This window comes from Gymnogyps californianus, chromosome Z (assembly GCF_018139145.2).
Source record: "Gymnogyps californianus isolate 813 chromosome Z, ASM1813914v2, whole genome shotgun sequence".
NCBI lineage: Eukaryota > Metazoa > Chordata > Aves > Accipitriformes > Cathartidae > Gymnogyps > Gymnogyps californianus.
In genome coordinates, this window is record NC_059500.1 from 66,254,475 (window position 1) to 66,279,335 (window position 24,861).

Below are 24,861 nucleotides of genomic sequence, written 5' to 3' on the forward strand. Positions count from 1 at the left end.
CTCTTACCTAGATAGGCTGCAAGGGGTTCATTTTTTTCTGAAAGCCTGTCACGAAAAGTGTCATTAGTTGGCATTGAAACACCACTGCCCTTCACCATGAGCACTGTGCCATTCCAGTCATATGCTCCAACTGCTCCAAGCATGATCCAATCCTTACGCAGAGAAAAACAAAAAGCCTGTTCTCTATGTGAACCATCTTTCTACGTTCATTGATCGTGATGCTCACATTTGGGTACTGCTTCCTGTATACTTACATATTTAGCCCTGCTTTTCCTACTATAGTATGGCCCCTACAATCATAGTATGTTTCCCACTTTTTATTAAAGATGCACCCAAACTTAAAAAAAAAAAAAAAAAAGGGCCATTCAGGAAAAGCAGCAGAATGAAACACAGCTCCGACAACTTCAGCCCACCATTCCAGGCCACACAGAAAGACAAAAGGGATTTAGCAAAGCTAATCAGAGAATACAGAGAATACAACATGTAAATGCATTTCCCGGACAAACTTACAGAAACTTGAACCTTTCTCTGTTGAATCTGTGAGTCTTGTATATTGTGCAAGAGCCTTTTGTCAATGAGAAATGGTTTGCTGACCTTTCTTGCCTAAAGGCATGAACACAGCCTTCTAGATAAGACAGACACCAGAGACCCTGAGTCTGTCAATGCACCAAGGACTGAAGACCCACTTCTGAAGTAAGGTTCTGATGATAGCAGGTCAGTTGTTTGTAAACTTCAAGAATATGCTCTACTAAATAGATAATCTTATAAATAATCCTCATGCTCCCTATCAGGATAATAATTGTTTCTAAGGTATGATACACCATCTGAAGCATCATGTGTAATGTACTGCAGTGAGTAAAAATGAATGGAGAGTACTTCTGCAATAAAGTATTTATGTTAAATCATACTGAAGGTCTTTTATTCTCTTTTTTACCAGTGATAGGCTGAGCTGTATACAAAGCCATGTTGAAGGTTTCTTATGTATGTCAGTTTGTCTCAGATTGCCTGGTGTTTGTTCAGTTCAGTTACTTTCCTATTGTGCTCTTTTCCACTGTCACTACTTTTTCATATCTTTAAAGCTTAACTCTTCCCAGTTCTTTCGATCTCATGTTAAATTTTAATTTCATTTGTGTACACTGAGCAGATTATCACAATGCATACTTTCTGATTTTTCAAGAATAAATAAAATACGTAGGGAGTGATTTTCTGCTAATACAAATTCCCAGGGATTTTTGCCTCCCAGTTGAATAAATATTTACCCCCTGAGAACTGAGGTATTCAATGTGTTAACAGAACTAAGAATATGTTGTGTTACTAATAATGTAGATCATATCCATGACAGAATTATCCTTTTTATATATCTTCTGTCTCAATTTCACCAATACAATGCAGTATCATTTTATACATTAATATTTAGAGAGAACAGTTTTATAGTTCATAGAATCACAGAATGGTTTGGATTGGAAGAGACCTTTAAAGATCATCTAGTCCAATGCCCCTGCCATGGGCAGGGATGTCTTGCACTAGATCAGGTTGCTCGAAGTCCTGTCCAACCTGACTTTGAACACTTCCAGGGATGGGGCATCAACCACTTCTCTTGGCAACCTGTTCCAGTGTCTCACCACCCTCATCGTAAAAAATTTCTTCCTTATATCCAATCTAAATCTACCTTCTTTCAGTTTAAAACCGTTGCCCCTTGTCCTGTTGCTATAGGCCCTGGTAAAAAGTCTTTCTCTGTCTTTCTTAAAATATTATAGACTATTCTCCTGATAGAAAGTGCTACGGGAGCATTAAATTTAGAGTTCATGTGAAGAAGGTACTTATTCTCTTAAGCTTTCATTGTTTATAATCATTCTTTACCTACCTTTTACAAAAAAATAACTGGATTATGGGAAACTCCAGAACTTCCAACAGCAAACAGGACTGTAGAAAGAATTCTGAAACACTCATTCCAAATTCATGCCATCACCAACAAAAATCTACTTTTGTAAAAGAACTTCTATTTTCAAACAGTTTGTTTACCTGAGAATAATGAGCACTAAAACCAGCTTGAGACATTTCCATTTCAAATGAGGCAGCCTGCTGGTCTGTTGTTGCTATTAAACAGAAAAGATTAAGTTTAAAAAATAAATTAGTTTCAATCTGAAAAAGTATCTGAATAGTGTAATGAAAATGTTCATGTCATAGTAAAGGATAGCATAATTAACTAGAATATTCAGTGAATATGGTTTGCCATAGATTTTTATAATAAATACAGAAATTAAGATCTGTGTTAAATGCTACCATTAAGTACGAGAGCTTCCATTTTAAGATCATGTCTCAGAACTTGTCCAACAAATATTTCTGGGCTAAAACTGACCAGATTTGACCTCAGGCTGATGGTAAATATGTTTGGAATGTTTGATTAATATGGTTAAGCCATTTTCCACTTGAGCTAAGCGAACAATAAAACACCAGCCATGTAACCCCAGCCTTGTATTCAAGCAACTAAAAATTTGTAGGCAGCTGGAGGAACTTTAAATGAAAAACACTTGATGTTTGTATGAACCTTTGCAAAAAACAACATAGGAAAATCTGAGCTGTCCAAGATTCATAAGCCTCAGGAAGGGCTTAGGAACTATAATCCTGCCCAGAAAGTTACACGAAAATCTTCCTGATTCTCTTAAGTGACTTTGAGTAAAAAAGGTATCAGGTGATTCAGTCCTCGTTTCGGTATCTTGTCAGGTAGTCATATGCTAGTTATTAAACTCTGATGGGCTGCTTTGCTCCCAGGTACACTTGAAATATCATCAGGGAAGAGAAAGGTCTGCCTCTTCCTCTACTTAAAAGCAATACTCAAGGACTACTTTGCTGCCTTAAGTGGCCAAGTAAGGTAACTATATTCTGCATATTGATTCCTCCTTGAGAGCAAGATATGGTAATGGGCAGTAGAGGGGAACTATGAAATCTGCTCTAATGTTTGTCCAGGAAGAGTTCACAATTTGCTACCAGCTGAGTGCTGAGGCGAACCTCCAACTGTGTGAATGAAACTGAGGCATAGCAAGCCATGGCTGCATGAATTTCAGGCATCTGGACTATTAAATAATACTGAACTTTTGATATTCAGCAACTAAACCACAGAGGGATTTATAGCCAGTCATAGGAAGGAGACGTGATCTCAAACACAAAAGGTTTGACACACAAACATAGGCCATCATGTTTCACAAGATGTAGCTGCTTTGCTAAGTCTGAAAAAGTACTTTTTAAGCATAAAACTCTTAAGTTGCACATTTGCTGATAAACAACATTTTCGTGCAGTAAAGGATGCTCCTTAATGAGCTGAGAAAGACAGGACTCTCACAGTCTGAGGCAGAGGACAATGCCAGTACTGTTGGTGTGTGCAGCTCTGAATGCTGCTTAGATAACAGCCCTCAGTCTAACTTTCCATCGAATTTCAAACTGCCAGGCATCCTACAAAGGATGTTTTGTGAAAAAACATTTGTGCCTGCCTACAAGTTGGATAGAACATGAAATTGCTGTTAAAACCAGAAGTCCATGCCATGAGACACAGAGGCATATGAAAAAGGTTATGTGTAAAAATCCACTGGCTGTCAAGTATGGGTTTTTGTTGGATTTGATTTTCCAACTCTCTCTCAATTTTCCTTTCCATTTTTTTAAAGGCCAAAACCAAAAAACCCCCAAGAAATCCAAGAAAAAAAATCAAATGTACTACTATACTAGCAAGAGGCTATTTAGATTGAGAATTTAAACAGATTCAGATAGAGAAATTCAAGAATCAAGGTTCCTGTGACCTCCATGTTATGCACAGAAGTTAATTTACCTACATTGTATGGGGTTAATTAATCTTTTCCACATTGCACATATCCAATAAGCTGGATTGTCACCAGAAAGCTGGGTGAGACAGAATTAATCTGCTTTTCTCCCCCGCCACAAAAATGCATCCATGGACACAGTCGCAAATCTAGAATAGCTCCTGAAATGCTTTGGGAGGGGACAGGAAACCATGCCTGAAGAATCAACAGAAACTGATTTAGTCAGCATCTTCTAGCTCCAACATATTGGAGCAACTTAACCTTGCTATGCTTTGACAAAAAGCTAAGACCCCATTTTCAGTTTCTATTCTGATTGCCTTGGAGCCATATTATGGGATTTCTGGGACTCTCATAGGTGGAGGAGGTGACATTTCTTGTCTCATATCACAGGTGTCTTATATAGAAATCTTAGTGCATCTCTGAGTTCCTATTGAAAATCTGGAAAGCAAGAAGCCTTTTGGGAGTGGTGAAATTACCTAGCTCATCTCTTATGGTGTGGATGAAAATGATTTTCCACATTTTTCATTTCAAATATATATTTTTTGTAATACAGCCAAGTCTACATAAAATAAAAATTGAAAATAAGGCAAATATATCAAGGCACAAATATCCTAACAGTTTATAATAGGTTTATGTTAAATAAAAAGCAATAATATCCAAGAAGTACATATTTGTTACTGCATCTTTTGCAGAAGATTAAAACTGATTTCAAGGACTATTGCAGAACTTAAAGTACCAAAACACTGAAGGGCATGATGACGAGGATTACTCATCTCAAGACTGACTATCATATAAACAGATAACATTTATACAATTTAATCAAAAAGTTAGTTTCACCACTGTCAACATGACTACCTTTGTTTGGATATTTTATTAAGCTACAGAACTTGTTTAATGTTCAAATGTTTTGTAATTTTTTCTTGTGATTAGAAGAATTAATTACTGACATCAATGGAAGGGTTAGAGCTCATAATACCAAGCATTCCCCACCAGCAGGGAGTTCAAGTCAGCACAGTTTACTCCACTGTTTGGAGGCCGGGGTTTCATGTGACAGACAGGCACTACCTAATGGCTACTGATTGCTAAAAGGGACAACGTGGAGTGTGACAAAGTGAGACCGTCTCTTCCAGTGGCATCTGGTTTTTCAAAGGGTTGAGCTATGGCATGAAACCTTGAATTTGAGTACACAGATGTCCAGAAACTCAGTCATGTTAGGTTTTATATCCTTTGTCTGTTGTCATGACTAGCAGTTGATTAACTTTTTATTCTATATCCATTATATTTAATACGTGTAACTAACAGATTTTATTCTACTAATGAAAGAAAATTATTTTTCTCACTTTTCTAGAAGTACAAAGCACAAACTGAAGACTAAGTTTTCAATTGCTATTTGAACAACTGTTTTTGCACTGAAAGTGCTTTCTTCCTAGTATACAGGGACTTAACAAAAGAGCCAATGATGAATTCAATGAACTTTGAAGTAGCCAATGAGCTTAAGTAGACTAGATCTTGGGCTTTAGAGAAATCAAATTCTCCTCAAATTAATTTGTTTCAAAAGTGAGGAAACAAAATCTTCCAGAAAGTAAAAAGATAAGAACATATAAACTGGAGAAAATATTTAGTAATAATCAGCTGAAAATAGTAATATTTGATCAAGCTAAATGATACACTAAAAAAAATACATAAATATGTCTGAGAAATATAGCTCCAATTTAAAAAACTTTAAAATACTCTCTCATATTTGTATTATTTCTTGACATTCAAGTCAACATTATCTTTTGTTCCAGCTGTAAACTACACTATTCCAGCTACTTGGAAAGTTGAGATGTTGAAAAAAATAAGTCCAAATAGATGAACGTTTTCTTTGTATGACACAAATCCCTTCAGAGTTGGCCAATATAATTTATAACTAATAAAGTCAGTCTTCTGTTACCAGTAGTATGCTTGAAACAAACAGAGATTTGGACAGTGTTGCCTAATTTGGATAGAGAATGTAAGCAGACATTATGAGAGAATGACTTTTGTGTGGTAAAATCTGAATATCATGAACATTTCCAAAGGAAAAATATTATCTTGTCAACTCCATAAACCAAGTCCATATTAACTTGCATAGCAAAGTAACATGCTGTAATTAATAACTAACCAAAAAGAGAACCTAAAGGTACAGGCAGATGAACACATGATCATGGGGTAATCAGGATATGGTCTGGCAATGCTTTTTTACCTAAGGGAAGGCAACTTCATGTTTACCCCAGATAAAACAGTAACGGTTACTTACCCTTTTAGGCTATTGTCTGCATAGGCTCTAACCCATCAGGATATATTTCACATCATTATCTATGTTTTTGATGTCTGTTGTAAAATATTTTTATGATCAGCATGAAAAAAATACCTGCATAATACATTTTATGCAGCACAATACATTGCAAAGGAAGATAAAAGCAGGTGGTCTTCTATTTGCTTCAGTTGTAATGCAGGCATGAAGTAAAATTTTAAATAATGTCATACCTTCCAGGGCAAATATTCTCTCTCCAAGTGCTTCAACAATAGTTACAAGAGCTAATTCATCTGAGACATTGAAGAAATGCTTTTCAGTAGGCTTACTGGCAATTGATTTTATTTCCTCTACAAATTTCTCAGTACTTAAATTTCCTCTGCTGTAGCTGCCAAGAATCTAAAGCAAATTAAAAAAAAAGAAGTCAAGGACACATTTTATGACCTGTTTTAAAAGATACCTTTGAGGCAGGTTGTCAGAGAATATTGGGAAATCATATCTAACCTTAATTTGCTCTGTTAAAACCTCCCTCAAATTGATTTCCAATGAGAACAGAACTGTATGAGCGCTCCGTTGTTTTTCTGAAAATATCAACAATAGCAAACAAAGCAACTATATGGTCTAATGTCTGCTATCCTCAACTGTCCTTTTTCCCCCTTCTTCACAATATTCTAATGATTTATTCTATGATTTCATGATTTGTTGAAGTAGGCCTTTAGGAAAAAACCAACACACCACCACCCAAACCAGAATACACAATTGCACTGGCTTCTGCATAGATACCACCAGTTCTCCTCATAACGCAGTATATAAGCAATTAATGACAAGTTAATTAGGCATAGAATAATTCTTTTTTGTGTGCAGATTTGCCCTATAAATACATATAACAACAAAACTTGCATTCAGTGTTAACAACTCCATCATAGTAGAAGACTTTAGATTTGGTTTGCAGTTTTAACACCACTGCTGTAAAAATTCAGGATGCCTCAGAACAAAACAACTCACATCTCCAATTCCCAGACTGACAAGTATTTTTCATAGTAAAAAGTGCTCTACACACTTAACTTGCTTTGAGAGGGAAATAAAAAACGAATGCCCATGTTCTAGCATTCCTGGACACTGGAGCAATTCAAATCTGGTTCTAGACAGGGATTTTACTGCTAAAAACTATTGCAGCTTCAAGGATCACTTTTTCTTTAATGATCTCTAGCTTTATGAAGGAAAAATTTGTGTGCTGCTGGATTCAACTTTTGTTTTATATCTTTCTTTAAATTAAACATAACACCTGTCTTGAAGTTCTATGGTTCCAGACCACCTCATTGTACCAAAACAAAGAAAGATAGGAATGGAGAAGCAACAATCCAACGTACCTTCAAAATTAATGAGAGAAAATAGATTATTTTAGTATAGAATACACAAATACAGAGCAGACTTCACACCAAATCTATCATTAATGTTTCCATGTTTCTTGATATGGGTTAACCTCCATCATGTTCATCCTCTCATTCAGCTACTACGTTTGCTCAACGTGAAAATGACAACTTTAGAACATGAGCACACAGAACACCCATAATAAACCTGGTTTTTGTTGATGGTTTACATTTGCTTTTTTTCCTTTTAAGTAGGTAATGTTTTTATAGAAATTGCTCAGAAGATTTGAACTAATCCACTCTGTTCAATATTGCTCTTAACAAAAAGGATTTGATTTTATACTGCCCCTCAAATTCTTTCTCCTTTCTCTTCATATGCACACACACCTGTCATCACCAGGAAGACAAATTGCTTTTTTTTATGTGCTATAAAATCAAAAAGCAAATTTTTAATGTTTTTTTCAGCTTCTTTCTTTTTTTCCTTTCTGAAATGATTATATTTCCATAAAGATTATGTGAAATGAACTTTTTAAACAGAAATTACATTTGGAACATGAAACATGCTTTTAAGATTGTTATAATCCTATTAAATTTCACTTACAGCAATAGCAAATCTCTGAATGTTTTCATCTTCACAATTATCAATCACTTCTTTTAGTCTGTAGTTGTCATGTGATTCCCCATCAGTCACAATAACCATCACTTTTTGTACTCCTCTTCGCGCACCATGAGCTTCAGTAAAAGCCTCTTTCCTAAAGGGAGCATAAAGCATTTGGAGAAAGGCAATGTCAGCATTTAGCACATGCATCATATTTGAATAGTCAACCATAAACTAAAAGACTTTATATTCACTAAGAAGCAGGAAAAGGAGATTAATATTAACCATGAACAAATACAAACAACAACAATTGGAACTTACATGACAGTTCACAGCCAAAGAGTTTCACAAACATTCATTCATTATTCACTCATTTGAGAGCAACAGCAGAAAATACAGTGCTGGATAGTGAAAAATTCTTCCTCTCTCCAAATAAACTTCTGGCACCTTAAAACAGCTTTTGGCAGCTTAAAAAAGACTCAACCAACACTCTCCCATCCTGAAACCCACATACAAAAACCCCACCTATTTCCACCCTATAGCAGCACTTCAAGTGGTCAAAGTATTTACTCAGCTACCAGCACACCTCTGCACATCTACAGTAAAACTGGGTGTTGGGGATGTGGCAGAAGTAGGTTGCAGGTGAGTGGAGGCAGGTGGGGGTGACTGGTTGAATTCTACAGCTGCAGATGGGCAAACGGGCACTGAGGTTTTGGGCAGCTGCTCACCCAGACTCTGGAGGGGACCAGAAAAGGTGAGACTGGATTAGGGCTCTGAAGAAGGAAGGAAGCAGGGCTTCCTCTTTTTAGAAAAATATCACAGAACTCTAAGACTGGCCACACGAGTGAAAGCTAAGATCTATCATTGACGATGGCCAAAAGTGGATGGATAGGAAGACTGCAAGAACAGAGGAAGCTTTTGCTGATAGTTTCTGTATGTACAAGCCTGCAGCATTTTGCGGTGCACACGGACTTTCTGAATCACATGTGGTTTCTGAGTATTTGGCAACTCTCAGCTGGCTCTGCATTCATGAACTTGCAGTAGTTCCTCCCTCAAGCCTCTACTTGTATCTAAGGAAAACATTACTGGTGAATATGTAAGAACTTCATTGGATTTAAGACATCATATCAACAAAACTTTGGTCAAATAATCAAATAGTTCATCAGAAAGATGCTGCATATTTCACTAAATGGTTGTTTGGAAAGGGCAAATGCAATCTTCTACAGAACAAAGTCATGCTGTCATGCTGGAAAAAAAGTAGAAAAGAAAAAAGATAACAGGATAACATTGTACGGTTCGAAAGTGTGTGAGAGATTTTGCATTTACTGTCTGTTCTACAAAAGTCAGATTTCATTTTTCTCATAAAGGAAGTATTTCTAACTAACGCTATTGCTACAATAGATCTTTAATCTCCCAATGATCCAGAAGCTTCAAAGACTTTGGATATAACATTTCTAGGCTTTCTGACAAGTGTGGGCTCAAACACCATAATAATCTTAACTTCAGAATGAAGACAAATTAACATTAAAAAGTACTATTTTTTCCTGTTTCCTCTGAAAAACTTTATTTCCTTCATCCCTCTACACATACAGTTCCTACCTGCTCTGTGTGGACATCAAAGACTGTTAGCCCTTTGCTTAGGACTACAACCTTGCTCCATGTCTCTTCTCTTTCTCTATTTCCTCCATTCAAGAGACAGCTGCCTTTCCATGGTGCCATATACAACTGCCCTAGATACTGGACAGACTCTGTTTATCCACCCTCCTCCTAAATTTTGTTTGCCTAGCTAAAATGAAGTCAGATGTCAGCCACATTATATTTTCAATTTATAAAATCAGAATCGTCACCATATCTGTTTATGTTTGTTTCTACCGTATGCAGGACAATATTTTGTGAGCGTACCTTGCTGTATCTATTCCCAGGGCTGTCATAGTTTGTGTGCCACCCCGCTGGCGTATTCTTGTGGCTGCAGCCATCACATCTTCTGTTGTCGAGTATGTATTCAGGAAAAATTCATGGACTACAGTCTGTCCGTACTGAACAATTCCAACCTGAAACACACAGTTTATGTTAAAAATCAACTACCCTTAAAGAAAACATCTGTGTCTCCTGCAGTGGGGTAAATGCCTGTCTGTACCTACAGCCAGGAAAAGAATTGAACTCTGTGCGTGTCCCTCAGTATGAAACACCTATAAGCATTTAAGCAAGACTGGCTAGAAGACACTCAATCTCATAAAACATTTTGAAGTTTCTAAATTGTTTTTATTAAATAGGAACAAAGCCAAAAGCAGGCTCAACTCCTTGCTCTTCCTGACTTGCGGTAATCTGTGCTGCAGCTCTGCTCTCCTCTAGGCCAAGGCAAACCAATGCCCTAACCACCAGTCACAACTTCTCAAAATAGTTTTCCTTATACCATATGAGGCCATGGTTCACTCACAACTCTCTTCGTTCCATCCAAACATAATATTCCTACATCTGATAGTTTATTTACCCTAAACCTAGTCTAGAAACAGCACTGCAATGACAAATTTAGGCCCTCAGGGTGAGAGGAAGACCCAAATACCCTTATCTTGATGAAGACAACAGGGCAGTCCAGGACATGGCCGTTCTCCCAGCAGGAGGTAAGCCAAAGTAAGACAATTGACAAGTGCCAGAGGGGACAACGTGAATAAAATGGTGGCTCCTGGAATGGGGGAGGATGATGGAAAGATTCTAGATGACCGAAGCAGGACAAGTCTTTGTGTGAAAGATCAATGCATGGGATTGGGACCCAACCACAAATGCCTGAGGGAACCTGCTGCAAAAACAAGTGTGACATAAAAAGACGAGCAATATTCTTAAATATTAATTAATTTCTCTCATTCATCTCTGTCAGTTTTAATGTTTTGGCAGGTTCCTGACAGCTTTTGCTGGAGGAATCCACACAATGTTCCATTAGCATATTTCAATTTTATGTTACACATGGCAATTTATAGGTGTTATTTAGGATAATGCAGTATTATGTGGCATTTATGTCTCACTCATCTATTATTAAAAGCACTCTAGCATTTAGGTACTGAAGATCAATAAGACCTCTGGGATGTTTATGCCGTCATATTATTTTAGAAGTGGCTTAGTTTGTACTTTGCAATTGCTTTATAGGTGGTTTTTCAGGTACTTTCATAGCCTCTCAGATTCTACACAATGTTTGTTTGCTTGTAGTAGAAGGGTTAGAGTTGGATAAATATTTGACACTAAACATCATTATGAAAATCTAGTTATATATGATTATGGGACTATAATTATAATGGTATGTGGTAGCAAAATCTATCCCACTTAATTTCTGTATCCTTGAAAATACAATCAAATGTGGAAGAACTGACGTGAGTTCAAAGTTACGACAAATTGCTCCTTTTTAAGATATTTCAGTTCTGTCTCGGAGGCATGCCCTCTTCCACCTGCAGCTGAGAGCATCCAGAGGCTGCATGTTCTCATGGGCAGCAGCCTATTAATCCTGCACAGTGTTCACACAACAGGCTGGGGCACATGCTGTATTACGGCTCAGAGCAGTCATGTGGCACCGACTAAACCCCAAGCTGAAGATGAAATTTTTAACCTGTTCCTTCCTAGGCAACTATTTTGTGGCATGAATCTAAAGTGACATACAGCATAATCTGAACACGATGCTGCTAGTCATTTAAAAAGACTGCCATTAACTGGTGATAAACAAGAGGTTTTCATTATGTTTGGTCTTTTGGAGCAGGAGGAGTGCCTTAAGTATTCCAGGACCATGCACAAGTGTAGCTAGAGACTATTGTACACCAGGGAGCCTGCTGCTGTGGATTCACGGGCTCCTTATCTGCAGCTTTGAGGATTTTATTGGTACCAAGGATTAAAGCAACTATTGACTGCTGCCAGTGTGAAAAGTATCTACCAGTCTTTCATGATTCTAGAGACCCATGTTGGTGTTCTCTTTTTCCTAAAAAATATTACAGGTTGACATTGAGTTTTATCATTTCCTATTTGAAAGGAAACGTTGTCCATGATCACAGCAAGTAAACATTTTGAGCATTTCCTTCTCAGGAAGTGAATGGGAAGAACATCTGAGTCTGGAAAACTGCACTGTGTTGCATAGCTTGTAAATCAGGAAGGAAGGGGGGCATGTGGTTATCTTATGGGATTAAATTGTTCTATTGGACCCTTCCTTAGCACTAGCTTTGAAAACACTGATTATCATGTTCTGAATATTTCATGGCATCAAAGATGAGCCATTCCTCAAAAAAGGGTGATGAAAAGCTTCCCAGAACCAACAAAATACTACTACGCTGCATGTTCCAGTCTCCTACAGGATCACAGAATCAAGTCCACCTTGTAAAATTAGAATTATACTCTATTAGATAGCAATGAAGGTTTGAGCTTTTGCAGCCTTTTAATCTAATGGAAAACTATAAATGACACATCTACATGATGCAAATGTGCCTTTATGGGACAATAAACCTGTTCAAACTGCATAACTTCAGCAAGCCCCTAAGAATGATGCTTACAGGCCTTGTATGTTTTGATTTGCTTGCTTAATTTAAATCTGGAAAATGCAATAGTACTACACAGAAGGATGTAATTCTGCACTACACCAGAAAACCTAATATTTTTGCCAGCATTACTGACCATAATCTATTGAACATCTTTGTAATTCCTAAGTTTATATTCCCTTCCCTAGCATTCCATGGCTTTTATATTACACAAGGGAATAATTCTTTAATTATCCCCAGTTCCTGTGAAAAAGTGTTGTACAAGAGAACAGGCAAGTGAAGGACTGTTCTACTCTGGGACAAAACATTTCTCTGAGGACAATTATTTATTTTTGTTCTATAAGTGAATACAGCCCCTTATTTGGAAAGTACATTCTGGCTTTCCCAATAAATTATTAAGCTAATCTATTTGGTAAAAACCAACAAGATAAAAACCAAAAAGAAAGAAAGACCATTTAGTACATGGAAATGATATGGTAGGATTTTCACTATTGGGATGTGGAGGAAAATCAGAAGTATTTTCGGTTGTACTTAAATCATATTTAATGTAAAAGAAAAGCAGAGATGCCATGGGAAGCACTAATGGATAATACATTTTATCATATGGAGAGCTTGCTGAAGATACCTGAATCAAAGCAAAATTGAATTAATTCTGCTACATTTTGTTTGCTCCCAGGGACTCAGACAGCAATTACTTGTAAACTATTGCAAAGGTTTTTCTTCATCCTGAATCTTTTTAATACCTCTTTAATACACTTCTGTTCTTCTGGAGATAAAACTGACCCTAAGATATGACATGGCATGACTTATTAGTCCACTGATACAGTCACTTTGGAGATATAATAAGGTACAGGCCAAACACCTATAACTGTCTATGTCATATACTAATGGAGAAATAAAACCTGTCTTGAAAATTTCTGAAGGCCATTCCAGCATAGCTTTAAAGTTGGAATTGAACATATCAAAGTATTCTGCTTTCTCTTTTGATATTCTTCTACCACAGAAGGTTGCTCATATGTAAAGGATTAAAAAACACACCCTCATATCAAAAAGACAATTATCTCTATAAAAGTTAAAAAAGAGGAAAAAAACTATCTTGCTTTGTGATTACACTAAAATGTGGAATAAGGCTGGGAGAAATATTTTGTTCCTACTTGTACCATTTTTCCTCATTTATTTCCTTCTTCCTTTTCCATTTTTCTATCATCACTTTCCCTTTACTTCTTTTATCCCTAAGCTCAGGATATGCAGCTTAACCATCAGTATGGTGTTGTGGACTTTCTGGAGAAAAAGGGGAAGGGAAGGAAATACTTCTGAAAAAATTATACCGCAAACTTTGGCTTTTTGCATCTGAATCTTCTGGCTTTCACTTTCAAATTTGCCAAACATGGGACACTGAGGAATTTCTCTTCTGACTTGCCACAGATCTAATGACCATTGCTCATGGAGGGGGTAAGTGGAAAAAAAAATCTCCCAAGCCTCTAATCAAAACACAGTTTTGAACAAGTCACGCCCAAGCTGCTAAGGAGTTATTCTGTAATCACCTCATTCTTTTCCCATGCAAAAGGAAAACAATCTGAAGGCAGTGAAAGTTCTCTGATTTCTACGTGCTCAACAATCCCCAAAAGAAGAACATGGAAAAATCAATTTAAACAGACAGAAAGTAAACAATTGTTCCTGTATTTCTATTCTGTGCTCCCAGAGCAGAGGGGAGAAATAAACCTGCTCTGTCGTTTCTCCTTTTCCCCATTCAATAGCCATTTAAACACAGTTTCTGAAAAAGGAGACAGTGTGGGTGGAGGAGACAGTATAAAGTCGTTACTACCTTTGGCTGTGCCAGGGTTCCCAAGCAGGAGGCTCGGAGGAGAGGAGAGAGATGGGATATGTTCGGGGGGGGAAGGTAAGAGGAACCGAGAAAATTCCACCTAGCTTTTGCCTTCCATTTCCAGTTTTTCAGCCTCTCTCCTCCTTATCCCAATCTTATCTCCCTCTCAAATGTTTCTGTTCTGTAGCAACCAGATGCCAAAGCTGACGTTCTTGAGTGAATAACTGTACATGTGAGAAGAGGGGTAGCTATGCCAAACTGTGGGTAGAATGGATTTTGTAGGTGGAGATGGCGGGCAGCTGGAGTGCAGGCCAGCAAGGGACCTTTTGTGTGTGAGCTGAGCCACACAGGCAAGGCAGGATTCCAAAACCAAACATAACAGAGGTGTGGCAATGTAAAAATTTAGGAATTGCAGGGTGAGGAAGAAGGGTGAGGATGCAGTAGAGCTGATTGCCCTGTGTACTATTCCCATGAAGCCCTTTGGGCAGAAGGCAGTGATGATTTCCATACAGCCACTGCCCCATACTGGGAAGTTCAGGTTTAAGTATTTTCCCAAGATGGCACATGTTCGAGTAATCACCAGCTTAAGGGACCAGGAAGAATTTATTAATTTTTTTTCCTTTCTGTTAAATTTGACAAAGTGTTTTTCCTTCTTCCTCACAATATCTGGAAGAACAGCATGTTCAAAATAACAGGACATGCTTGTAAAGTTGACAGTTTATAAGTAGTGATTTTATCAGCCAGTGTTCAGTACAGCCAACAGGGTAGTTGGGTGGTAACTCACAAACCCCAATTAACTTGGAAAATGACAGGGATACTCTCTGCAAACAGCGGTATCCTTCACACCTTCTCACAGTCTCCTTTGTGAAGGCAGGAGCTGAACACTAGGAGCTAACTTTAAGCAGCAAAAATGCTAAGTATTGGCCTGCAGCATATCAAATATTATACAGGATCCCAGAAAATCCTTGATTTTGGGAGGGGGAAAAGGGAAAGGAAGATCCAGTTTCTTCTGTTGCTGTTAATAAAGCTTTCTGTGTTACAATGTATCCCAGCGTGCCTGCTTCCCCCTTCCCTGAGTTCTGCTCGAATTGCTATTTACAGACTGTTCAGCAGACTGTGAAACATATGTCAGATCCTCAGCTGTGGTAATTGGTTGTAGCTCCGTTATTCTGGTGGAACCGCGCTGATTTGTAGCAGCTAGGAATTTGGCCCTCTCCACTTATTACATAAATGCAGCTTCTGCCATTAATAACACACAGCTTAACAGCCACTCGTTAATTATGATTTCAAATGTTTAAAAGCTGTATGCTCAATGCTCCACAGTACAAAACATTGAATGCTGCTCCAAAAAGCTTATAATCAAAGGCTGTCTGAACCATGCATGTGCGTCTTGGTGGAGCAGAAATGACCTTTCTGCTATGAAGTACAAAAGAAGACGAGAAGCGGTTGTGGAGAGGAAGGAAGTGGGAAAGGACAATGTTCAAACAGCCTCACTTAACGCACTTAACTCTTGTTTCTAGGTTAGAAAGTTGGTTTCTCCAGACTGCCTGAGCAGTGGGGGGAGGGAGAGCCTCCCTGACATCTCTGCTTGGTGGCAGACACTGACTTAGTTGTGGTTTCAGCTATTTTGTTTTAGTACCCCATTGCCATAATTCCTTGTAATTGAAGAGCTCTATAGATGACGCTCTCATCCCATTTCCTGTAAACCTTTTTTTTTCTTGCAAATTAAACAACCATAAAATATCTGCTGTGTTACCTGTGTTTGCTGAGGACCTATATCCATGTTTTTCAGGAGGCTGTTTAGGAAGGCTGTGACACTCTCCCATGGATAAATGCTGTTGGACCCATCGAGGACTATAATAATGTCCAACTGGGTTTTACACTCTGCAACACAAATTGCCACATAAGAATTGATACTAACAAGGGTCAAATATATCTCATAGCTCTAGTTACTTTTGTGATTAGTAACAAATGCATATCCTTCTGCAGTGGGGCTGAACTGACATGTTTGATGCCATCTGTCATTTATCAACTTCTGCATTGTATTTTACATGGCTTGTGTTCCTTTTATCAGCAAGGCACTTTCTTGTAAGCAGAAATTTAAGAATGGGATTAGAAGATCACATAACTGGAGTATTTACCAGTGACCCCTACCTTCTTCATTGTCAATCTGTTCTTCTTCGACTTTTCCAAAGGACCAGGTCTTTAAGATTTTCATCCATATAACGAAATTGGGTTTGTATTAGGTCTTAACATGCCGTCATTATTTAAAAAGAGTCTTTTGACCATAAGTAAAAAACGTAAGCAACTATTTTTAGCAATTGTGTTTGGAAGTTACATAGCGCTCTAATGATTGTTTATACTGAGATAAATTCCAAAAGTAGCAAGAATTTAGGTTATATACTAACAATGAAAACATTTACTTAACTTGGTAATGCTGGTAGCTAAGTTAAGCAGTTCATATTTTTTGGTATGCCTATGTGTATACTTTTGTCTTGTTTGGCACTTTGTATTTTCGGACACACAAGAGAATCCCTGTGGCATGCATACCTTGCACAGACGGAGCAATCGCCTCAATGGTTTCAAAAGTGGAACTGACATTAGAGCAAACTCCAGTTGTGTAATGCAAACGCCCACATTTATAAGCATAAAGTGGTCCACATGCCTTTAAAAGATGAAAAAGGGTGAAATATTTTTGTTATGGTACCTGAGGAAAAAACAGACTTCTTTTAAAATTGGCAAAAAGTCCTTTCTTACCAGAAAGCCTCCTTTTGGGTTAGTCACTAAGGTTGTTCCAAGAGTCATGTTTTCTTTTACTTCCACGATGTTAGGAACTGAAGTAGCAGCTATAAATAGATGAAAATGTTAAGTATTTGGGAACATGAAAATAAAATGTTAAAGTATATATCCCCTAGCATGGAGCTTCCAGCTTTTAAAATAAAACCCAGACTGACACTGATTTCATCAAATATTTTACCACCCTTCCTCCTCCTTCCTCAATTGCAACAATCAAGAAAAATTTCTGAGACTGGCTTTTATCCCAGAAAAATTGTCTGGGTTGCTGTCTCAAATAGTTTTCTTGAACCACAAAAAAGAAAAAAAGTAAAAATAACAGCACAATGAAAGCAAGAGATTACTCTTCACACAGTTTAATTAGAAAACAAACATTCATTTTTTACCCCGTCCTGCCATAAATGACTTAACAGCTTTTATATTTGTTACTGTTAGGTTACATTACTGACATTTAGGTTTTCAAGGGAAAAGAGGAGATAAAAAATACCACGACAGGTGTATTTAGTGAAATTCATATTAACAGGAAGTCTCGTCCTGTCTACATTGCGTATCTCTTGACATGAGCAAGAAAATGATTAATATTTACCTGTATCATATTAAGATGCATCAGTCTGGTTCTGGCTAGTTATGTTCTCATCAAAAGCTTACTGATGGCATTATGAAGGCTCTTGTTGGCTTTCGAGAGCTTTGGAAAGGATAATCCATGAATCTGTGCTCCATGGCCTTTCTGGCTCCATGGCCAGGACGGCCAACCACAGTCAATTAATGCCAGTCATAATAAAGTTTTGATAACACAGCCAAATGCCCATTCTAAAATTATGAGCATGTTTTCCATAGGACAACGAGAAGCTTTAAAATAAAATTATTTTTGATGTTACAAACACAACTGCCTTCACATTTAGCTCTGGAGTCCTAAGTAAATTTTCTCTATATAAACAACTCCACTGCATATTTACTAGCTAAAAACGTCCTAAGATCCGACCTCTATTATTCCTCCACGTGACACAGTTTTACTTTCTTTCATACCTGGTAAGTTCAGTTTTATGCAGGGTGATTCGTTGTCCCTTCCTACAGGGCATTTGTACACATCTCCTGTTCTTTTCTCAGGTTGGCCAACTAACGGTGAACCAATAAGTACCCTGCAAATGAAGTAAGTTACCTGATATTTCTTCTTTCTTAAAAGGCACAAAAGTCAGCAAATAAAACTTACAGAGAGAGCACAGCTGCAGCAAGCTCCGTACTAGGAGTACAGGATGGAGAGCAAGAAAAGTATTTATTATGCTAGCTCAGGTACAAGCAAAAGCAGCCATTCTGTCTCCTCTTTAATAAGGACACAGAAAGGAAATGTGCCTATATACCAAATTACACAATAGAATAACATTTAAAAAAATCCCAGTGGCAAATAAAAGCAATATTGGTGGGTGGATGACAAGTATTAAAAGTAATACAGAAGGAAAGATCTGTTTTGTTTAGTATCTCCTTGATCTTTAATATATTTTAGAAGAAAATGTATTTTCAATGCTGAGAGACCAAATGCCAAAGGAGAGGCTCACAAGCACCCAGAATAAGAATTCAGTCTTAAGTAATGTGAGCCAGCAGTGTAAAATACATCATTTTCCATCTCATTAATAAAAAATAATGTTATTAAAAGAAATTTCAAAGTTTTAAAATGTTAAGGATTTTTGTCCTGTGCATTTTTTTTTCAAAATTTGGTGTGATCAAAAATCACTTTTCTCATGTAGTAATTTGTAAGCATCACAAATTAGCATCCACTCCTAAATCCAGTTTTCAGCAGGAAACACTGTTTAGAGATGGACACTGTATTTGTTCTCAAATCATCATTAGCTACACTAAATAGACCAGCTTTACCCAGCAGATAACAACTGGCTCCATTAAATGTGTAACGAAGAACTTGGATTAAATTAGAATTCACAGCACACACTGGAAACAGAAATCCTGCCATTAAGAGCAACAGTTCAGTAAGATTTGCTCCTGGACACTTAGATGATTGTGAAGAGTTATTGAGAGAGCCATTTCAACCTTTAATCGTAAATCAATGAGTCCGGGCAGAAGACATTTCAATAGAATGACATAATAGGTAAAATGTAGCCTACGGATTTAAAAAAGAAAGAAAAGAGAATTTAAACCCAGTACACAATCCAGCTTCTAAAAAAACCATACTGGAATAGCTCATTGTGATCCATTAAGATTTTTTCATTAATAATAAATTAATTAATTCTAAAGCAAAATAAAATGCTCCAAGTGTATACTGGATCTGACTGCTCTTTCAAGCTATATGCTGTAATGTATGTATTTTTTACACCAAAACTTAGAAACAGGCACCACAGCCTATCATGCATCCTTGACTTCCATTTAACTGCAGAGAAGGTGCGTATGCTTGACATCCCACGAAAGGTGATCAATGCTCAGCAGGATCATGTCCCCATGCTGTTCTTTTCTCAGAAAGAGCGAGCCCCGTGAACAGAGAGAAGTGGTCTGAAAGGCTATTTTGTCTTTTTGCATGGGGGATTTTTTTAGGGGGCCCCAGTTTTGTTAAGAAACAACCGCATTCAGGTTCGCAGAACATCTGTTGCTGAAAAGCTCTATCTGTGGTATCTAGGTAGCGTTATAGCAGTTGACAAAGCATCACAAGGCTGCTTTGTATATTTATTTTTAACTGTCAACCTACATATTTCCTGCTGTGGATGTTGCTATGCTGAAAGCAACTTGAAAGCTTGACAACTTAAGAGCAGCTCTGGAGTTTAATTTCAGAGATGTTCAGATACAGCACACTAGTTTAGATTCCTGTCTTCCTTCAGCTACTGGAAGAGTCGCCATTCCCAGCTTGTATCATGTTTTGCTCTTGAAAGGTTTCAGGACAGTTTACAACAATATAGCTTACTTCGCAAAATCCCAGCTCCTAGAATGGATACCACTTCCAGAAGGTCTAAATTAGCTCAAAGAAGGTCATTATTATTCTCCCATAACCCTTATGTAGATGTATATTTAAACATCCTACAACCTGGGCAATCAAGAGCTAGCATTTTCAAAAGCAGGCTCTGCAATTTCATTTCCGTGAACATCCCCTATGGCTAACGGTGAACACTGTGTTGCAGTGGTGGACAGACTCTCGGAGTCAGACAGCTCTGGTGCTTGCAGGGGGGATTGCTCGGGCACTGCAGAACAGTCGGACCTGGCTGTCATGCAGCCACGTGCCTGTTGTCCCAGGCTGCCCACGGGAGTCCCTGGGTTTACCAAGGATGTCAAATTACGGGCAAAGCTCTGGGAAAACCAGAGCAATCTGCAAAGAATGATGGAGACCTCAGGATTCCCAAACGTTTTACCATTCAATCGTTATTTCAGTCCTCCAGCCCAGCAGTTAGCCTGTGAAGTTTGTTTCTACAAGGGAAAAGCGTAAGCAGGTGTTTATCAAAAGACCAAGAAGCAATGATACCAGTAAGCACGCCAAAATGCAATTTCTAATTCAGAAGAACAACAAGAAGGAAAAGACAGGTTAAGAAGAAGGCTCCAAGTCCTAAATGTGAATATATTACCAATTGCAAGACATAATTAACCCTCCAAAAGGGAAGGCGAAGTACTGTACTAATAAATATTCTGACAGGGAAATCTTCCCACCAGTTAAAAAACTTGGTGCAGACAACCTCTGACAGAAAACTTTAGAAAAAAATACATAATACAGGTTAGTTAGATAAAACAGGAGCAATTTCACTGCCAATACAAAGAAAGATAAATACTGATTTTATTTGGTAAATGGAAAAAAGAGGTCTCAGGCTTAACACAAAACTTTCTCAGCTCCATCAAAGAGGGAATTTACCCACTTTGTGAACTCATTTATGTCTTTGAGGAAATAAATGTAGACATAAATTTTGATCTTTCTGTCTCCCAATCTTTCCATGTTTCCTTATGTGCATTAGTTTAAGAAATATGACTGACAGAATCTGACCCTTACGTATTGGGCATACTTACAAATAATAGTGTAGCACCTGAGTCACTGAATACCTGATAAGTTGAAGTTTCCATTTAAGAAAAGAAAAACAGCTTACCATTTCCCTTCCTCATTTTCATACTGTTGGACTGTGTACCCGAACATGTCTTCCAGAGGCCCGCTGAAGGTCATTGCATTTTTCACATCAACATTGGAAGAGCCAACGAGGTGAAAGAGAGCTTTAAAAAAAAAGTAATATGTAGCGATACACATAAACCCCAAGACTTTTAAGAAATCAAGGTTCAGTTATGACTTAACTGGGGGTACAAGACAGGGGTTGAAACTGGCATTTTGGGCATTATTTATCACAGCTGGTAAGAGATTTAAAATGTACTTCCTCACACATACATATGCAGCTAAATTCAGAGATGTTAGCAACTGGACTTCTGTATCCAAATCCTATTTTGCAAGTCCATCACTCATTTGTAAATTACAATTCAAATAACATTAAGTAAAAAATTATTACCTTTAATAGTAAACAAAATAACTTTTTAGTTATTTTTACTCCTTTTAGCTCCATGCATTTCTAATTTAAGAAATTTACACACAATGTTCCTTCCCCCATGCAAGGTAGTAGTTCTCAAGTTTTCATAAATTTGAGAGTTAAGTAATTTTCAAGTGTTTGCAGAAGACACATATAGGAAAAGAATGAGGAAAAGCCTTCAGATCTATTTAATTTTAATCTATATTAGAGAAAAAAAAGCATATAGTTTTCTCTTAATTCTGTTCTAGAGTACCTGTAAACCTTTCATATTTGGAAAAGAACAGAATAAATTCTTAATGCAACCAGATGCTGTTATCTCAAAAGTACCTATATGTGCCTATTTGCAGAAATCCAACATTTACCCACTTAGGAAAAGTTGCTCTGCAACAGTGGTGTTGGACTGTGATGAGATCAGTCATGAGAGCAGATGCTTCTGCAGACTGATTTCCTGTACCCTAAAGCTCAGTGATCATCATCAGGGAAATACTGTAAAAATATGACTGTGTAGCAAATTTCAGAAAAATGAGGTCTATAGGGTGAAAACTCCTGCTTGAAGTGGTAATAAAAAATGGCTATTTATCTTTATTTTTTATTTCTTATAGTGATCTCTTCCATCTTTGTCCTGTTGAAGTCAGTTTCAAAAGCAACCACTGACTCTGCTGCTGCAGAGCTAGCTGTATATTTAATTCACAAGAGCCAAAAATTAGTTGAATTTGTAGAACATCAAGGCTACTTAAAAACACAATTATACACAACTTTCATTTCATTTCAAAGAAGCATTTCACTATCATTTGCTGACATTTAACAATTACATAAATGTACCCAAATCCATAATACTTGCAGCATGTCAAAGCATCTAAATAATGTCCAGTTACTAAAATACACCTGTGTTATTCACCATTGAGACAACGATATTCTCATAGAAATCCTGTTACCAGAATTAAGCTCCCAAGCGGTCAATGCTAATCTGTCTCTCTCAGTATCTTATTTCCTGCTTAATGCAGTAAAATTATCACAGAAGACTATTTATCACTTTGTAGGTACTTCCAGTTTCACTGGACAGCAAAAAAGGAAAACTTTCATTTGTGTTATTTTAGTTTTTCTTCCTGCAGTCAGTCAGAAAATATAAAGAAGTGAACAAACTAAAACAGAGTTTATTTTTATTTTTCAGAAAAGATTCATTGCAAGTGATAAGAAAAAATTCATGGCTGACAGTCTGATGGGAAATACTTTGCCAGAATAGTAATCCATGCATCTTTTGTCTTCCTTAAACATTTATGTTTAAAGAAATTCTGCTATGCCTGTTGATGTGCAATAGGTGTTTTCCTCCCCTACTCTTGGTCATCAAAGCATAATTAAAATCAACAAAAGAAATTTTTAAAAATTCAGTCATCACTGGTTCAAATTTTCTTTTGTTACATTTCAGAGTAAAAATAATTGCAATTATTATTTTTGACACCATGTGTGGGATTTAGACCACGTCATTTAGGCTCCCAACCTACATCCTAGACAATGAAATGGTTCTAATGAGATTGCCTGCTAAATTAAGTGTCTAAGTTCACTATTTAATTGAAGAAGAAAGGTAGATGCAAAATCTATCCATGTCAACTTGCCTCTTAAAGATCTCTAGAAGTCTATTCACTGTAGCCCCTGAATAAGATGGACAGAACATCCATCTAGAAGTCTTCAGATGCATGTTTTTCCCCCTTTCTCACCTTATGATGATATTTAAAACATATTATGATAAGAAATATTAAAGGCCACAGATTCCAGCTCACCTCTTCCAATTTACTTTCTCCTAAAGCTACCAAAAGTTACATGTGCACTCTGTGCTTTGTACACTCCATCACGATATCCTCCATCGTTATTCCATCATCTGCTGATAGACAAGGAATTTCTTCACAATGATGCAGTATTGACAACTATTGTGATTTTTACTGTATTCACTATACTAAATGGTCTTGAAGTTTCCTGAATCTGTTATGCAATATACTCAAATCTCATAATTTTAACAAATACACTTCTAATCCTCATAGCTGTAACACAAAGTTTGAAAATGTGAAATGCTAAAACAAGCAAACTAGAAGAGGAATAAAAAATGCCAGCTATTTGTTACTAACCCCCCAAATCCTCATGCTTTTGAGTAAGGTCAAATTAGAACCAGCAATAATAATAATAAATGTTCTTCTAAAAAATAAACCTAGAGGAATCAAAAGAAGCAGATGGGCCAAACTGTTCAGAAATAAAAAGGAGGTGACTCCACACAGCAGGGAATAGACCTGTAGATCTTGTTGGCAAGGGATGTTTTGGATGCTAAATGTTATGTATTCAACGGGTAACTGAATAACTTAACGGAAGACAAAACCAGTGCAGGTTACAAATCATACAGAACGCACATCTGGTTCAGGAAATCCCCTCAGCTGGAAATATTTGGAAACTGGAAGACGAATATTACGTATGCTTGCTCAGTTATTTTTTGTCTCTTGCTATCAGCTTACATGTACTCCTGCAGACATGATACTGGACAAAACATGGTCTTGATCTGATCCAGTATGGCTATCCTTTTGCTCTCTCATCTTCCCTTTCTATCTTAGCCAGAAATCAGTTGCTTTGAAGTTTGACTTCATACACAAGCTGTGTGGCATATTTTAATATGCAAATGTATTACATGACCTTCTGTGGCTTCCATGTCTATGAAACATCATGAGTATAATGTTTTTGAATAAAAGTAAGGGTCATGATAAGCAGTGTAAGATTAACTTATAAATAATGAATAGATTTAAAGCTATGTTATTACATTTTCCACAGATTCTGTAAAAGGAAATCTTACTAGTCAAAGATACATTCAAATCTGCAGATGGTAAATGGAAAAGTGGAGTTTACAGTGACCCACATTACACTGTTAACTAACAATAATCTACTGACTTATCGCAACCTGGCTTTCACATTTTGTTTCATTTTTCAGTACAAAGAACATTATACACATGACCTGACGATTCAGAACATTTAAAAATATCACTGATTGTGACTGTTAAAATGACACTTTATATTAATAACAATACCTAGCTTGCACTCTTCCAGACTTCCAGTTTCTAAGATGCATGCATTCTCATCTGTTTCTAGCAAACTTGTGTATATGAATTGAAACGACTATTGGCAGAAGTAGTGGAAAAAGAAGAGCTACAGGGAA

General features: G+C 37.1%; 1 protein-coding gene across 1 annotated transcript in view; it reads right to left on the reverse strand.

The window, feature by feature from the left end:
• ITGA1 (integrin subunit alpha 1) overlaps positions 1–24,861 on the reverse strand; it is a 76,796-nt gene that overhangs the window by 24,607 nt on the left and 27,328 nt on the right. The window contains exons 2-11 of the mRNA XM_050913218.1: positions 21,246–21,366; positions 18,208–18,320; positions 17,146–17,234; positions 16,939–17,053; positions 16,145–16,272; positions 9,958–10,106; positions 8,059–8,209; positions 6,321–6,486; positions 2,023–2,096; positions 8–152 (exon numbers count right to left, since the gene is read on the reverse strand). Of these exons, the coding sequence (XP_050769175.1) occupies positions 8–152; positions 2,023–2,096; positions 6,321–6,486; positions 8,059–8,209; positions 9,958–10,106; positions 16,145–16,272; positions 16,939–17,053; positions 17,146–17,234; positions 18,208–18,320; positions 21,246–21,366 (1,251 nt within the window). The remainder of the gene's footprint in view (positions 1–7; positions 153–2,022; positions 2,097–6,320; positions 6,487–8,058; positions 8,210–9,957; positions 10,107–16,144; positions 16,273–16,938; positions 17,054–17,145; positions 17,235–18,207; positions 18,321–21,245; positions 21,367–24,861) is intronic.